At 48.8% G+C, this 17,939-nt stretch overlaps 1 protein-coding gene across 1 annotated transcript in view; it reads right to left on the reverse strand.

Annotated features, from left to right (window-relative positions):
* Window positions 1-628: 628 nt before the first annotated feature.
* LOC147213671 (polypeptide N-acetylgalactosaminyltransferase 10-like) overlaps window positions 629-17,939 on the reverse strand; it is a 43,604-nt gene continuing 26,293 nt past the window's right edge. Inside the window, exons 6-12 of the mRNA XM_086142263.1 lie at window positions 17,312-17,495; window positions 14,680-14,797; window positions 9,688-9,795; window positions 6,712-6,933; window positions 5,745-5,861; window positions 4,697-4,846; window positions 629-3,539 (exon numbers count right to left, since the gene is read on the reverse strand). Of these exons, the coding sequence (XP_085998389.1) occupies window positions 3,375-3,539; window positions 4,697-4,846; window positions 5,745-5,861; window positions 6,712-6,933; window positions 9,688-9,795; window positions 14,680-14,797; window positions 17,312-17,495 (1,064 nt within the window). The 3' untranslated portion in view covers window positions 629-3,374. The remainder of the gene's footprint in view (window positions 3,540-4,696; window positions 4,847-5,744; window positions 5,862-6,711; window positions 6,934-9,687; window positions 9,796-14,679; window positions 14,798-17,311; window positions 17,496-17,939) is intronic.

A 17,939-nucleotide genomic window follows, 5' to 3' on the forward strand; every position in this document is an offset into this window, starting at 1 on the left:
CAAGGTCACCTGATAATCCGGAGAAGATGTTGGCGGCGGCGAGCGGCTTCGTCGCATGCAAATCGAAAGCGGCGCTCGACACCTGTCTCTGAAAGATGGCCGCTGACAGATAATTATCTCACCTGTCACACACACACACACACACACACACACACACACACACACACACACACACTCCCCCTCTGAGGCTCCTCAGCCAATCAGATTAGACTGTTTTGTCAATGATTATTGTTGCCATAGCGATGAATTCATCGCCGGTTAGTCAATCGTGTTTTTTGCTCAAACATAAACAAACATCTTGGAGGAAAAAGAAGGTCGATGAAGATGTTTGACCTTCTGAAGACCATGGTGCCGGTCCTCCTCACAGGTGGGGGAGGCGTCCAATCACAGGGGTTTCTGGGGCAGGAGGCGGGGCTTAAACTGGGTGAGCTGTCAATCATCCAACCGTTCTCAAGTTAGTCATCAATTATTGTTTTTGCATCGTGGAGATGAAGACGGAGAACCTGGAGACACCAGGTAGAAGAACATGGAAGACTCCAGAACATCATCATAACCAGAGACCTTCTGCTGTGAGGTGACCTTTGACCTGGGCTGCAGACCACACACAGACGGAGGACTCCGAGTCTTCTGGTCCAAATATAGAAACTTCTTTATTTTACAATTTCAGCAAAAATATCATACAATTCCAGTTTCAAGTGTTCAGTTTGTTAAATATCGAAATCCTCCTCCGTCGCCTCCCGTCAGTAGAAAAATACCCCACTCTTCCTCTGTTTGTTGCCGCGGGATACAAAAAAAAAAGAACCGTAAGCCCCGTCCCCTCCCTCCATCCAACCCGACGTAGACGCCGTTGCGCGACGAGGCCGGCGTCGTGGAAACACCCGGAGGAACCGCCTTTGACGAAGGGAACGGAGTACTTCTGTACACCTCCCACTGCGGTGCTTCTGGAGAGAACTTTCCGGAGAAGGAGGAGTGAAGAGGAGGAGGAGGAAGGGGGGAAGGTGGTCGCTAGAAAACACGGGATAAGGCAAATGTGACCCGGCGAGAAGGAAAAATAGAGTGGAAGAAGGTTTTATTGACAAGAGGAGCGCTTCCCTGCCCCGACACCTAGCCCGCCGGCGGGTACTCCAGCGTTTCCACGACGACATCCCCGTTCCCTTCTTGAAATAGTGCGGACTGCGACCTCCGTGAGCGGCGGAGACGGTGTAGCTCGGCGCAAGGGCACCGGAAGGTGGCGCAGTTGTTGTTTCAAGTAGGGCTACAAGTCAGCGCCATCCTTCTTTAGTCCCCTTGTGGTGACCGGCTGCGACACCTAGCCCGCCGGCGGGTACTCCAGCGTTTCCACGACGACGTCCCCGTTCCCTTCTTGAAATAGTACTGACTGCGACCTCCGTGAGCGGCGGAGACGGTGTAGCTCGGCGCAAGGGCACCGGAAGGTGGCGCAGTTGTTGTTTCAAGTAGGGCTACAAGTCGGCGCCATCCTTCTTTAGTTCCCTTGTGGTGACCGGCTGCGACCTCTGTGTTCTACAGTGTGGTGTTATCCTCGTCTCCATGGAGACAGTGGCATCTTTCCGCTCTGCGACCGTCGTTGCGTTTGGGTGCCGCTAATACGACAGGCTAACAAAACATTAGCGTGTAAACGGAGCCGGCGTTTTGTGTCCCTAACACATGTCGCTAGGGAAGTAAGGGAAGTCGAGTTCCACCAAGACAACAGTATCTGGGGGCAACGCCTCCTCTGCATATCATTTCCACACTCTAATAAAAGGCGTGACTTTGGTTTCCACTGGACAAACGTGAAAATGGCCGACGGCGGAAACGAGGACTAGAACCGGTGCTTCTGTTTCCCCCTACTGGTGGATTCTGGAGCCCACAAACTGAAGAACAAAACGAAATGCTGACACGTCGATCTAAAGAAGTTCACTTAAGATAACAAAAATCTTTCACGGAGAAGAAATATGATTTGCTGGAATGCAGGTTTGAAAAAAAAAAATTAATGCGGCGCTTTTCCACGACTCCACCGGACCGGGTTCTTCGCGGGGCGTCCAGCAGGGAACATACCCGGGTCTCGCTACTTTCCTGCTCCAAGGAGGCTCCGAGCGAGCCGAGCCGATGCTAAACATTTAAGAACCCGACCAATGCTATAGCGCTACATGTTAGCATGGCTGCTAGCATGTAGCCTTGTGCGACAAGAAGCCGCAGACGGAGCAGCAGGTCAACCTCTGCCTCCACCTCCTGTCGGTGAGCTTAGCATCACGGAGTGCTAAGATGGCCCCGCCCACTTAGAGGTGGCGCTAAAGGAACCAAACCCGGTCCAGCAGAGTTGGAAGTGTCGTGGAGAAGCGCCCAAAGACAACACGTTGGGTACAAGTAGCTTCTGGGACGAGAAGAGCTCAAAGATCGGGGTTCTGCGCTGTCCATCGGAAATGTCCGACATGTCGGACGACATCAGTTCGGACGAGTCCCCTTGCTGAAGCTACCAAAGAACTAACGGAGCTTTCTGGAACAGGAGTGGAACATCTTGACAAGGAACGCCGGGCGACACCATCAGAAAGGGAACCACAGAAGCAGAACCAATAGGAGAACGTCTAACTTGGAAGAAATCGTAAATAAAACGGAGCTTTGAGGAAATGAAACGGACCGGACGAGAAGCAAACCCTCGCTCTAAACAGGACGGGGGGGAAGAGGGGACTGAAATCACCATGACATCACTTCCTGTTTCAGACACAAACGCGGGTCTTCTTGAGTCCAGGAAGTAGTCGGGTCTCACTTGCTGAACCAATCGCCCAACTCCAACCCTGCCGCCCTCGCTACTCTGGAAACACACACACACACACACACACTCACACACACACACACACACACACACACACACACACTTCCAACAAGGCACTGAGATTTCATTCAAGTTTCTCATCACACAAGTGCTTAATGCTTTTAAAGTCCCCGCATTTGTCTGGCAGCTACCTTGACACCCGCCCCGCCTCTTCTCGCCTAAAGTGACGCGTCGGCTCGGCGGCCGGCCAATCGCGCGGCCCCTCACGTAGCGGGTCAAGCGGCGGCGGCGTTCGTAACGGAGAACGGCTTCAGCCGGCGTTCTTGGCCCGGGTGTCATGGCGACTTCGGCTTCTCCTTGGAGAAGGGGTTGCAGAGGGCGGGCGAAGGTGCAGTCATGCAGGCGTGGGAGAAGGGGTGAAGCTAGCGAGGGGGAATCAAGAGGAATGTTGTCAAAATATCGGGACACGAGACAGAAAACGCCTCCCTGTGGAATCACGCCTTCTACTTTCACCGACTCGACACCCCCAACGACCAGCAGTCCGTGTGTGTGTGTGTGTGTGTGTGTGTGTGTGTGTGTGTGTGTGTGTGTGTTGGGATGGCGGTCAGTTGCCCCCCTGGTTGAAGTGCTCCAGCACGGTGGCGTTGGTTCGCTCAAACAGCCACTGCTGGCTGGGGGAGGACGGGTCGCAGGTGTTCATGAAGAGGCGGCGCTCGGCGGCGCTGCCGTCCACGCAGCTGTTGCTGACGGGGTGGTAAAGACTCTTATCCTGCAAAAGACGAGGCTTTTTAGTCGTATGACGAAAAAAGACGCTCGCGTCAACTCGTATCCGCATCTGAAACAGCTGTTGGCTTCTTGTCGCGGCAACAGGACTTGAATTTCGAAGACGGCAGTGTCCAACAGAGAAGACGGACGGTTCCAGAGAGGAGTCGAGGAAGCCTCCGATAAGACCTTTCTCCAACATGGACCAGGACCTTCTGCGCCGTCCAAACAACCAGGAAAGATTCAACACCAGAACTTCCACCTGAGCCTCAGTCCATGTGGTACGACAGGTTTCACGAATTTAGCTTTACCTTTTTCCTGTTCCAAACTAGTCAATCCCCAAAAGTTGCTCTTTTGCCCCCAACGAACTGCACCTCCATTAGCATAAAAACCAGCCGCCTTGGAACCTACTTTCCGCCCATCAATTCATCCATTTCCATAACAAGCCACCATAACCTGAACCCTCCCACAACCCTGGCGGTTATATTTGGAAACTCCCCACAGATCATTAGAAGTGAAGAAGCCTCAGAAACATCTTCAAGTGAAGAAAGTCAAGTCCAGTTGCCATGACAAGAAGATTTGGACAAGAATTCACCACGACTTGTATGGCTGAGAACCTCCGCAGAAAGCGCTATTAGCTTGTACAGGCTGGTTGCTTCCCGAAAGAGGGGGCGGGGGGTTTGCCGACAGAGGAGGACAGCTCGTTGGACTAAAGCTAATCCCAAACAACAACTGTGCGGTAATACATTTTATGCTAAACACCCCCCCCTCCCACAGGCGGAGGCGGCGTGTTGTTCGACCATTAATCCGTCGCACGCCGTCTCCCCGGGTGTTCACTCCGTCACCTGCTTCCCGGAGAGCTCGTTACCGGGGCTCCCTGGGAGACAGCCTTCGGGGCAAACTGCGCCCGCAGCCCATTACGGCTGCTCCCGGGGGCTGATGGATGCTAACCGCTACAAAAAAACCTTGTTTTTTTCGGAGGGGGGAATTGTACTCAGCCCCCCTGCCCCCTCCCTCGGTGATATTAAGAACTGCCGCGGAGGCCGAGCGGAACGACAGAAGAACTGAATAAACAAGGTGGCTATAATTAGGAAGCTGGAGTTGGGATTGGAAGGAGTGTGAAGAGGAAGGGAGTGTTTATATGTGTGTGTGTGTGGAGGCTACCTTCCTGTAGCGCCACAGCTGGTTGCCCTTCATGCCGTGGCAGTCGTACAGGGTGACGGGGCTGTTGTGGGACACGGCGTCGAAGCAGACCTTCTTGGTGTGCATGGGGTCGCCCACACGGATGTCCTCCCGCCAGCCGAAGGTGAACACCTGGGGCGGGGGGGATAAAGGAGACGGTTCAAGAGGAGTGGCCTCCAATGAGGACGAGGGGCTTCAAGTAGCCTAATGTACTCTGCTTTGTGTTCCTGCTCCCTTCTGACTCCTGGGACGATGTTACTGATAAATGATGTGGGGGTGGTGGTGAGATGGTGGGAGTAGCAGATCAGACAAACAAGACCTTTGCTAGATAAAGAATCAGCCCCCTGCAGGAGAGCATACCGTAACATTGCTTGAAAGTGTTTGCGTTGCTTTTCAAAGGTACGACACCTTTTGGAGGGACACCAAGGATCCATCTAACCCTCTCCTCTAACTTCCTGTCCTTAACCTTAACCTCCTCTCTGGTCTTCCTCAAGACCTCCTCCAACCTCAGCATCCTTCTACCCATATCTCCACCATCCTTCCTCTGTCCATGTCCAAACTGTTTCTGTCTGACTTGATCTCCAGCACATCTACCACCTCTCCATCCTCCTCAGTCCCAAAGAGAACCTCCGCATCTTCATCTTCGCCTCCTGCCTTCTGCTCAGTGTTTCCAAACTAAACACCACGGGTGCTCTTCACCTCCATTCCAACCATGCCCTTGTTTGTCCACCTCCTCTCTGTTGCTCATGACTGTTGACCCCTGACACTCCAAATCCACCACCTTCTTCTCCACTTCCTGAAGCCTCACCCTTCCACTTGGGCTCCTCTCATTCACATACATGTATTCTGTCTTCATTCCTGTCCTATCCAGACCACACCTCAACCTCTCCAGAAGCTTCCTGCTCTTACTGTACATCACAACGTCATCTACAAACATCATATTCCACGGAGGTTCCTGTCCACGTGCAATCAAGAAGGGGCTTAGAGTTGATCCCTGATGCACTCCCACGTCCATGAACACTTGGATCACCTGTCCATGGCTCCAGGTGACCTCCCCGCGGCCCTTGGTGCAGGTCTCCAGGCGGATGGGGCTCCCGGACACAAAGTGCTTGCTCTCCATGCACATCCCGCTGCCGGCGTTCCGGATCTGCAAGGCGGAGAGACGAGAGGTCACGGGTGGGAGGACGGAGGTCGGGGTTCGACCTTCATCCGCTGGCTTTGTAACCACACTTGTATGCTCGACCAAAAAAGCCCAGAAGGAGAGGAAGGGTCAAGAGCTTCGGACAACGACAGGGATGGACGGTGGAAGCAGATGCCCTGAGAGGCCAGTGAGAGCATCACGGAAACCAGGTGGACCAGAACGCCACTTCCCGTATCTCCGAGATACAAACACCTGCTTGTCCAGGTTGTAGGAGAAAAAGAAATTGTGAATTAAAAAAAAAAAAAAAAAAAATTGAAATGTTAAAAAATTGGAAGAAATTATTTTTTTAAATGTATCAATAAATATAGAGATGATGATAAATTAATAAAGTGAATGAAAAAAATCAAGTCATGAATTAAAAAAAAAAAAAGAAATGTTAAAAAATTAGAAGAAATTATTTTTTATTTTTTTAAATGTATCAATAAAGAGATGATGATAAATTAAGAAAGTAAATGAAAAAAAAAATCAAGTCATGAATTAAAAAAAAAAAATGTTAAAAAAATTAGAAGAAATGATTTCTTATTTTTTTAAATACATCAATAAAGAGATGATGATAAATTAAGAAAGTAAATGAAAAAAAAAATCAAGTCATGAATTAAAAAAAAAATAGAAATGTTAAAAAAATTAGAAGAGAAGATAAGAAAGTAAATGAATACATGTATGCATGAAAAATATAATTACAGAAAAAAAAATCAAGAATATAGAAAATGTGTGAATTTAAAAGCTGAATGAAAATACTTCAAAACTAATAATATGAATAAAAAAACCAGGCCTATCCGTCGGTGCGAGGGCGTACCTCCCCCCAGGCGGCAGCAGGAGGCTCCACCGGCGGGTAGTGCTTGGGCAGATCCCAGGCCACCTCCGCCATGAACCACTTGAAGTTCTTGCAGTTGAGGCGGCTCCTCAGCTCCTTCTGCGCCGTCATGTCGCCCGCCGACAGGTGGCGGTACTCGGGCCGGCGCTGGTAGACGTACTCGGCGTACTCGTCCATCCACACCTCCGCCACGCGCTTCAGGTTCTGGAAACAAAGGTGGCGGAAATGCAACTTGTGTAATAACTATGTAATAACATGATAATAACATGTAATAATGGGAAAACAGGTAATAATGTAGTAACCGGTAACAATATTACAAGGTAATAACAGAACCTGAAATTATCAATATATAAGACTTGACAAAGCTACGAGATACACTTGTGTGTGTGTGTGTGTGTGTGTGTGTGTGTGTGTGTGTGTGAGATCCAAACACGCACTCGCCTTGGTGTTTGCAGGGTGTGTGTACCTGCTGCCTTATTTTATTTTATTTTTTATTGAAAAGTGATGTTTCTTTACAGTCGTCTCTCGGGCAAACACACACACACACACACACAAACACACACACAGGGTCCAGTTATGCTTTTGTTTGAACTGGGATTTGTTGAATGACTTGACTGGAGTGTGTACCTCTGCTCCATATTATTATTTATTTATCTATTACATATTTATTAATTACTTATTATTATTTATCATGTTATTTTCTTTTAATTCCTCTTCCTTCAGCCGCAGGGAATCTTAAAATCTTTGTACTTACGACCTTAAAACACTTTATAGCCTTGACTTTGACACTTTATAGTTTTATTTTATTCGTATTTCTTATTCTCCCCCTTTTTTTTAAATTTTTTTTTTTACTGTTTATACAATTTCCTACTATTATTTATTATTGTTATGTTTTACTTGAAACTCTGGCACAACAATTTCCTTCTGGATAAATAAAGTTGTTCTTATTCTTATTTTACATTTAATATATAATATACATATATATATATATATAAATATACCTAAAAAATCCAAAGGCACAAAACATCTTTTTTTTTTTTCTTGACCAATGGCTGAGTGATCCAGCACCTGATCCAGGTTCAGGGCTCCAAACCACCATCTTAGGAGAGCTAACTTGTGTATTATTACATTGCTATTACACTGTTATTACATTGCTATTACATTGCCATTACACTGTTATTACATTGCTATTACACTGTTATTACATTGCTAATTCACTTATTACACTGCTAATACACTATTAATTTGTGACACATATGAAAGGATGACGGTGAAAATGTTGTTTCTCTTCTACTGTGTCAAAATAAAGTAAACAAACATAAACAACCCCGCCGCGGTCGTGATCCCCCGCTATTTTCCGAGGTGATCAAACTTTCCCGATCCGTCTCCATTTAGACGAGAAGATCCCGGCCGTCCGCATCTTTGCTGATATTTGATTTTTAATGCTAACCCGACGTGGCGCCGTGGCCACGGGGCGCAAATCCAGCGTCACGGCGTCGGTGATGAAGGAGCTCCTTGTCGCCGTGGTGACGACAGGAACTAAATTAAACTTTCTCCGATTCGCTGCAAATCAAACGGACGTATTTCCAGTGGGAAGCATCCGCTTCCTCCTCCTCACCCGTCACTGTTTTTGCCTCGTCACTCTTAACATTATCCCACACACACACACACACACACACACACACACATCTGCAACCTTGAGGTGTCATCTGTATTCTCCAGCAGCAACCCTGCTGCCCACCGGTTATCAGTATTCACATTCACCACAGCCTCACCATGTGTGTGTGTGTGTGTGTGTGTGTGTGTGTGTGTGTGTGTGTGTGTGTGTGTGGATAATGTTAAGAGTGACGAGGCAAAAACAGTAGACGCCACGTGGCCTCCCGGCAACTTCCGAAACGAGAGATGTTCTCTGTTACGGGTGTGTGGAGGCTGGAGAACCCAGCGTGGAACCCTGAGGGACTAACTGAGCGTGCTCCGTGGGCTCATCAGCTTCAGCATGCAATAACAAACAATAACAAAAACAACTAGCAAGCTAAAGTTGCTAAATGTGCTAAAGATGTTGCGAATGCTACAGGTGGCTAAAGAGACAAAACGTGTTAGGGATGCTTAAGATGCGAAAGATGCTAAAGAAGGTAAACATGGTAGAAATACTGATAGTAAACATGTTAGAGATGGTAAATGTGCAAACATGCTAAAGATGCTAGAGATGCTATAGATGTTAAACTTGCTAGAGATACTGAAGGTAAACATGTTTGAGATGGACAACATGCTAGAGATGCTAAATATGCTAAAAATTCTAGAGATGGTAAAGATAGTAAACATGCTACAGAGGGTGAACATGCTAGAGATGCTAAAGATAGTAAAGATAGTAAACATGCTTGAGATGCTAAAGAGGCTAGAGATGCTAAACATGCTAGGGATGCTAAAGATGGCAAACATGCTAGAGATGCTAAAGATAGCAAACATGCTAGAGATGCTAAACATGCTAGAGATGCTAAAGATGGTAAACACGCTAGAGATACTGATAGTAAACATGTTAGAGATGGTAAACATGCTTGAAATGCTAAAGATAGTAAAGATAGTAAACATGCTTGAGATGCTAAACATGCTAGAGATGCTAAAGATGGTAAACATGCTAGAGATGCTAAACATGCTAGAGATACTAAAGATGGTAAACACGCTAGAGATACTGAAGGTAAACATGTTAGAGATGGTAAACATGCTTGAGATGCTAAAGATAGTAAAGATAGTAAACATGCTTGAGATGCTAAAGACGCTAGAGATGCTAAAGATGGTAAACACACTAGAGATACTGATAGTAAACATGTTAGAGACGCTAAACATGCTTGAGATGCTAGAGATGGCAAACATGCTAGCAATGCTAACCATGCTAAAGATGGTAAACATGCTAGAGATGCTAAACCTGCTAGCGATGCTAAAGAGCGCTCCCAGACTCACCCTGGCCAGGCTGACGCCCCCGGGCACCTTGTAGGGAACGTACTTCCTGTAGATGTGTCCCACCCTGGAGCAGGGGATGTCCTCCATCCGACCGCCGCACATCCACACCTGAGGAGACACACGGAGAAGCTCAGTGGCGCTGATGGCGGCGTGCGACACGGCGGGAAGGAAAGGTCAAAGTGTGTGTGTGTGTGTGTGTGTGTGTTGGGGGGGTGACACCTCGCCGGCGGCCATGTTTGTTGTTGTACTCGCAGCAGAAAAAAGCCACTTGCGGGTTTTCACGTCATGTAAAAATCTCACACCTCGTGGCGTGAAACCGCCGCTCGCCGTCCGACCGCCGCAGCCCCCCCTCACACACACACCCTCACACACACACCCTCACACACACACCCCCCGGAGAGAGGATCAGCTGGCTGCTGTTCCAATTCAATTACTCTTTGTGAAGTTTGCAGCACTGCTCTGTTCTGAACAAACAGGATCGGGAGGAAATAACAGCTTGCCCCCCCCACACACACACATATGTACGTGTGTGCGCACACACACACACACACACACACACACACACACACACACACACACACACACACACACACACACACACACACCCCAATCTTGCCACCGGGAGAGGAGAAGCCTGCTGAGCCACTGTCTACCGTCCTCTTCATTCTTACTCCCAAACACTTGAGCTTAATAACGTTGCGGCCGGATGTGTGTGTGTGTGTGTGTGTGTGTGTGTGTGTGTGTGTGTGTGTGTGTGTGTGTTGGGGGGGTGACGGGGTTGTGGGTGGTGGTGGTGGTGTGTCACTGCAGGAGGGATCAAGAGCTGGTGTTCAGCATCAGTCAGATTAAATCGAAAGTGCTATCACTCAACCACAACACACACACACACACACACACACACACACACACACACACACACACACACACACACACACACACACACACACACACACACACACAGTCTGTCTGTCTGTGACCCACCAGCCTGGAGCGGTAGCAGCTACACCTCATGCACACGAGTGGTGTACACACACACACACACACACACACACACACACACACACACACACATATATATTTATGAAACCAGATCTTGTTAACCATCATTTTGGAGTCTCTGTTCCGCAGGCTGTTTTGTGTGTGTGTGTGTGTGTGTGCATTCATGAGTGTGTGTGTGTGTGTGTGGCAGTGATGAGGAGTCATGTGGCAAAACATATAAATAGAAGGAAATAAATCATCATCATCAGAACCAACCTCATCATCACCACCTTCATCACCATCATCTCCATCACAAACATCTTCTCCATCACCATAATCATCTCCTCAATCATCTCCATCACCACCTCCATCTCCATCTCCTCAATCATCTCCACCATCTCCTCGTCCATGAAGGTGAAGGACGAACCAAATCCTGTTTCACTTGTTTAGCGTTCGCGGACTCACAGCGAAGGCGTCTCTGTCCAGGGCGAGTGTTTGATTCCCGCCATGTTGGGAGAAACCAGTGTGTGTGTGTGTGTGTGTGTGTGTGTGTGTGTGTGTGTGTGTGTGCAGTGACCGTCCAATCAGATGCGTGCGAGCGAACAGCAGCCCTTTGTGTTCCATTAACAGACGACAAGTCGCTCGGGGGCCGATTCAATTAGAGCTCCTTTGGCGCCCGAGGCTCGGCCCGGCGAGGGGGCGGAGCCAGCGGGCCGGCGGCGATGGCGGCGGCGGCGAGGATGTTAACATGCCGGCCAAGTTGCGAGCGCGTTACGGCGGGAATAATTCATGCCGAAACGGCAGACAAAAGCAAAATCTAATAAGGTATTCTGAGTGTGATTAATGTGAAGCGGCTCGGACGCAGCCTCGGCACGCCGGCCTGGAAACACTCGGGCGGCGGGAGGAGTTGCGTAACGGCGGCCGGCGAAAGGCGAGAGCTGATCGCTAAAACAACTTCCTGACGGGGGAAAGTGACGGATCACCGTCTGAAGCCGGGAATATGAAGCCAGTCACCGAGTTCCGTCATTTCCGCTGCTTTTGGTCGGCGGAAGAACCTATAGGGTTAAACGACGTCGCGGCTAACTCTTTTTAGCTTCTCGTCGCTAAAAACATTTAGCTCGGTCGCATCGGAACGATGATTCCAATAGCGGAGAAGACGACTTTGATGGTTTTCGCGCAGGAGAACGTCGAGATAGCTGTCGGCTGGAGGAGGACGAAGCCAGGATAGAAAACGGATGAATTGTCTTATTTATTATTCATCATTTTCATCAGCCGTGTTTCAGCCACTGTTTGGAAAAAGCATCTCCAGTACGTTTGTGTGGGTGTTACCGCTACGGATTTAGTTTTTAGTTGAAGGTTTAAATATCTCATGTTACAACGTGGACATCAGTGCCTTATAGACATGTGCGGTGCATATATATATATATACCTTTATTTATGTATTTATTTTTAGCCTCAGGTGTGCTCTTTTTGGGTTTTCCACAGCCAATCCACCCTCTCCATCTAACCCTGTTCTCTGGATCCCCCTCTCTCACAACAACTACCGTCTTACGTCCATAAATCTTCTCTTTGGTCCTCCTCTAGACCTCCTGCCTGGCAGCTCCATCTTCAGCAACCTTCTAGCCAGATCTTCTCCATGGTTTGGACATGAACAGAGGAGTGTTCGTGTCAAAACAGTCTCAATTATCACTGTCTCGGACATACATGTCCTGCACCCGTGAGACAAAGTCTTCTCTTCCTTTGGGCTTTTCCCTTCAGGGTCTCCAAATTCAACCTACCTTCTCCATCTCACCTTATTCTCTGGATCCTCCTCTCTCACACCAACTACCTTCATATCCTCTCTCACTACGTCCATAAATCTTCTCTTTGGTCCTCCTCTAGACCTCCTGCCTGGCAGCTCCATCTTCAGCAACCTTCCACCCAGATCTAGATCTAACTATAGTTTGGACAGGAGCAGAAGAGTGTTCCTGTCCAAACCATCTCAGTCATCACTTTGTCTCGGACATACATGTCCTGCACCCCTGTGACAATTTCTTCTTTTCCTTTGGTCTTTTCCCTTCAGGGGTCTTCACAGTGAATCCATCTTCTCCATCTCACCTTATTCTCTGGATCCTCCTCGCTCACACCAACTACCTTCATATCCTCTGTAGTAATAACTCGGTAATTACACAAATAAGGACGTTGTGTAATTACACGAGATATGAAAACGTGTCTTGTGTCTGATTGGGTCGATGAAAAAGATGATACGAACGGAACAATAACCATAATAACTAATTACATAGTAATCACATGATAAATCTTGTGTAATAACAACACATGACAGTGTTGACAAAAGTCCAATAAGGCGATGAAAACAATCACCACCGTGGCTTCTTACATGGCAATAACTAGGTAATTACACAAAATATGGTGTAATTACATCATTCGTGATGTGTCAAATTGGGGCGACGACAAAGATCAATGAACAGAATCAATAACCACTATGGTTATTACATAGTAATACTAGGTAATTATACAAATAAGGAAGTTGTGTAAATACATGATATATGAAAGTGTGACTTGTGTCTGATTGGGTCGATGAAAAAGATGACTGGAACAGGAACAACAACCATTACGACTAATTACATGGTAATAACTCGGTAATTCCACAAATAAATCTTGCGTAACAACAACATCATGAACAACATCAAATGTTGGAGAAAAACTTCCTGCGGCATCAAAATGAGAATATTCGCTAACCTACATTTAAAAAAAAAAAAAAAAAATTATCCATCCTGACGTGGCTAGGATGGATAATTCGAAATCATCCGAGGGTGGAAAGAGCGCGGGACGCCACGAGCTAATGGGATCGGGACTTGGCGATTTTTTTATTAGCTAACGTTAATTTCCTGGAAATAGATTCTTGTGAACTTCCGTCCGGACGTTCCAGCCCAACTCCAACATCTCAACGCTGCTCCTCCAGGAGGTGAGATCCCTCACGGAGTTGAAGAACATTCAATTCATTTTTTTTTTTTTTTGTTTGCATTTTCAGGAACGCGCCGCGGGTTTGGAACTTAGCCTCGAGCTATTGATCGGGAAACGGTTCCTTGGCTGCATCTTGTATATATTGAAAAAAAAAAAGTTAGTTTGCGTGAGCATTCGGCGCTTTTCGAGGGGATGGAGTGGCACCTCAGAAGACGGCCCTCGGACGTAGACCAGGGGTGTCAAACTCATTTTGGTCCAGGGGCCACATACAGACTAATTTGATGTCAAGGGGACGGGACCGGTAAAATCGTAGCATGGCTACCTAGAAGTTATACTACGCCCAAATTTTTCCTTTGTTGACAAACAACCCAAGATTCATGAAGAAAAGCAAGTGCTCTTTCAACAACACGATGCCTCAGTTGTGTCCTCGCAGCTCCTTGTGCAATTTGTTGTATTTTTTGCCACGGCGAGACTCATGGTGGCACCCAAACTTGCTGCATCCACACCAAGCATACAAGTTTGACCTGTATTAACCTCAACCAACAAATAAGACGTCAATTTCTCTTGGAAAACCCTTCACTCCATATCCACATTTCTCTTTTTTGACAACGAAAGGAAAAGAATTTGCCACAGGGGTGCAAGACTTGTATGACTGAGACACTCCTCTCTTCATATGCAAACCATGGTGAAGGTCTGGGTAGAAGGTTCCTGAAGGTGGAGCTGCCAGACAGGAGGTCTGGAGGAAGACCAAAGAGAAGATGGATGGACGTAGTGAAAGAGGATACAGAGAATAGAATGATGGAGAATGTTGATTGGCTGTGGACACCCCTGAAGGGAAAAGCCCTAAGGAGGAGAAGAAGTAGTTCCTGATTTGTTCATGTATCTTTTTTAAATTGTAAAATTATTCCACAGGCTGGACCAGGACCTGCGGTGGACCGGTACCGGGGCCCACGTTTGACACCCCTGATGTAGACCGTCAAGACCAGGAGGCCGTGATGCAAACGTATCCCTGAGTTAGCGTGCTGTTGCTAACGGGGGTGTCCGGTTTACCTTGAAGGAGATCTCGTACTGTTCTCCTCCCCAGATCTCCAGGCCGGTGTCGTAGCCTCCCAGCTCCCAGAACCACTTCCTGTCCACGGCGAAGAGGCCTCCCGCCATCACCGGCGACCTGAGAGAGAGAGAAGACACCCGGTCACGCCGTCATCGGAGAGCGCCGGCTGGGATTTGAGCCCTTTTAGGAAAGAACTTGGACGTTAGCGGTGCCGCTCAAGAACCCCGGAGTTCTGTGACAACGGCTGCGAGAGCAGCGTTCCCTCGGAGAAACCTTTGGTCCAGCAGGTTTCTAATCGCCCCCTCGCCTCCAGAACCCCCGAGGTGACACTCCTGTCAGAGCAGAACCAATTAACCCGTCTGAGAGCGACCGCTACGACAAGCTCGCCGCCGCCAAACAACATAATGGTCCCGGGCTGCGAGCGCGGAGGAGCGAGCGGCTCTTCATCAGGACGCCGGTGTCAACTGGCGGATGGCGAGGACGGCCGGGGCGGAGGAGCGAGCGGCGGCGGAAACCCTGGCGAAACCCTGGCGGCGCCGCCAGCCTCTGCCTCATTATCTGGAGTTCCCTCAAACTGCCGTCGGACCACATGGTTCAGACCATTATCGCAGCGGGTGGCGGCTCAGAGTGTGTGTGTGTGTGTGTGTGTGTGTGTGTGTGGAGAAGAGGTGAAAGTTAGAAGATTATTTTGTGGTGGGTCACATGGTCATGTGACAGAGCCTCATGGGTGCCTCTGGGTTCTGGTGTGGACCAATCAGGAGTGGCGAAGAACATGGCGCTGTTTCCTGTTTGTCATGTGCGCAAACACACACACTTATTAGCTTCCTGTTAGCTTGTTAGCTGTTGTTATGCAGTGTGTATGTGTGATATGGACACGCCCACTCCCCCTAAAGTGGGAGGAGCCAAACATCTCCGCCCAAACTGTCAGCTGTGATTGGCTCCTCCCCCTGCAGGATGATTTCTTCTTCTTCTTCTTGTTATCCTTCATTTCCTGGTGAGGTCACGCCCACTTCCTGCCCCATCTGGTGGAGGAATGGTGGCCTCTTCTTCTTCTTCCTCTTCTTCTTCTTCTTCCTCCATGTTTCCGTGTCCATCCAGTGTCTCCAAGAGCCGCCGTCTCCTTCTTCTGCTCGTCTTCCTCGGCGGCGGCAGGGAAGCCTTCGCCTTCGCCAACAGGCCGACCGGCAATTTGCATTTAATTGGAATCGGTCAAGTTGATATTCTCTATTTGAATCTATTGACCTTGTGTGTGTGTGTGTGTGTGTGTGTGTGTGTGTGTGTGTGTGGTCGGTTCACGCTAAATGAAACACAGAGCGAACAGGAGGGATGAGAGGATGGAGAGCGAGCAGGGGGATGTGACAGTATGAGTGTGTGTCGGGGTTATCCCATGCACACACACACACACACACACACACACACACACACACACACACACACGCGAGAGCGAGACGCGCTTCGCCTCATTCTCCGCCGCGTCAATGTCAATCAGAACGAAAATGAAAATCTCTGCGACTCAAATTGGATTTGCGGCAATGAAGGTCATTCTGCTGGGCGAGGGGAGCGGTCTAAATTCCCGGAATGAGGATTGATTCGGGGCGAAGGGATGGAGGGATGGAGGGATGGAGGGATGGAGGGATGGAGGGCGCGATCATTTTCTCTGCCGTCGGCCTTTTCGTCTCGCTGCCGCCGCCGCCGCCTGCGACGCTCGCCGTTGATTCCCGGCGGGGGGGAGGATGTTTTAGCCTCGTCCCACATTCAAGGTTTATATGTTTGGGCTCCGGCTATTATCTGGAGGACATTCCAACCATGGCTGACATCTCTATACATACACACACACACACACACACACACACACACACACACACACACACACACACACACACACACAGTGTCAATCAAAGGGTCAACTGTCAATCACAGGGTCAGCTGCCAATCAAAGGGTCAGCTGTCAATCATAGGGTCAGCTGTCAATCAAAGGGTCAGCTGTCAATCATAGGGTCAGCTGTCAATCAAAGGGTCATCTGTCAATCACAGGTCAGCTGTCAATCATAGGGTCAGCTGTCAATCAAAGGGTCATCTGTCAATCACAGGTCAGCTGTCAATCATTGGGTCAGCTGTCAATCAAAGGGTCAGCTGTCAATCAAAGGGTCAGCTGTCAATCATAGGGTCAGCTGTCAATCATAGGGTCAGCTGTCAATCAAAGGGTCAGCTGTCAATCATAGAGTCAGCTGTCAATCAAAGGGTCAGCTGTCAATCATAGGGTCAGCTGTCAATCAAAGGGTCAGCTGTCAATCAAAGGGTCAGCTGTCAATCATAGGGTCAGCTGTCAATCATCCAACCATTCACTCTATGATTTGACGTTTTCTGGGATCCTGCTGGACTGCTGGGGGAAGATGGAGAACCCTGCTGGAGAACACGGAGAACCCTGTTGGAGAACATGGAGAACCCTGCTGGAGAACATGGAGAACCCTGTTGGAGAACATGGGGAACCCTGTGATCTTCTGACCGCGGCGCTAACGTTCCTCTTAGAATAAAGGAAAGCACATGAAGCACCGCCTCCTTTTTCTTTGCACCGTCAATCAGAGCCTATCAACAAACATGTGTGTGTGTGTGTGTGTGTGTGTGACTCACTGGAAGGGTTCGCTGGGGTCTGGGTTCTGCATCTGAGGAGGGATGGGGATCCTCTTGTAGTACATCTCCCAGTCGAAGGCGCCGCGCATGGCGTCCCCCGCCTGGGTCTCGTAGCCGAAGTTGTCGTGGTCGATGACGTCGATCATCGGACACACGATGGTCCTCCTGTCCTGGGCGATCCGGTCTGAGGGACACGTACACGGGGTTCAGAAGATCGTACCGTTCCCTCTCCAGAAGCAAGAACATGACATGTGCTCTGCGTAGCGTGGACCGTACCATTCAATGCTCCGTACCGTTAGCTCCCCCCCCCGGTGTGGAACGCGTTCCCCGTTTCAGAACGTACCATTCACACCCACAAGGACATCCCATATACTCGATCCCTCCAAGCGTGGATCATACCATTCATTGCCCCCCGACTGCACCACTGGCTCTCCCAGCGTGGCCTGAAACATAAGCTTGCCCCTAAGCCGGCGGACCGTACCATTTTCTTCCCCAAACTGAACCATATTTATTTGCACTGACCATTAGCTCCTCCAGGCATGGACTATACCATTATCTCTCCCCAAGTAAGAACACAACATATTCTCTGTGTAGCGTGGACCATACCATGTGTTGCCCGGCAGCCCGG

Source organism: Fistularia commersonii, chromosome 35 (assembly GCF_037954325.1).
Source record: "Fistularia commersonii isolate RoL2024-O1a breed Wild chromosome 35, RoL_Fcom_v1.0, whole genome shotgun sequence".
NCBI lineage: Eukaryota > Metazoa > Chordata > Actinopteri > Syngnathiformes > Fistulariidae > Fistularia > Fistularia commersonii.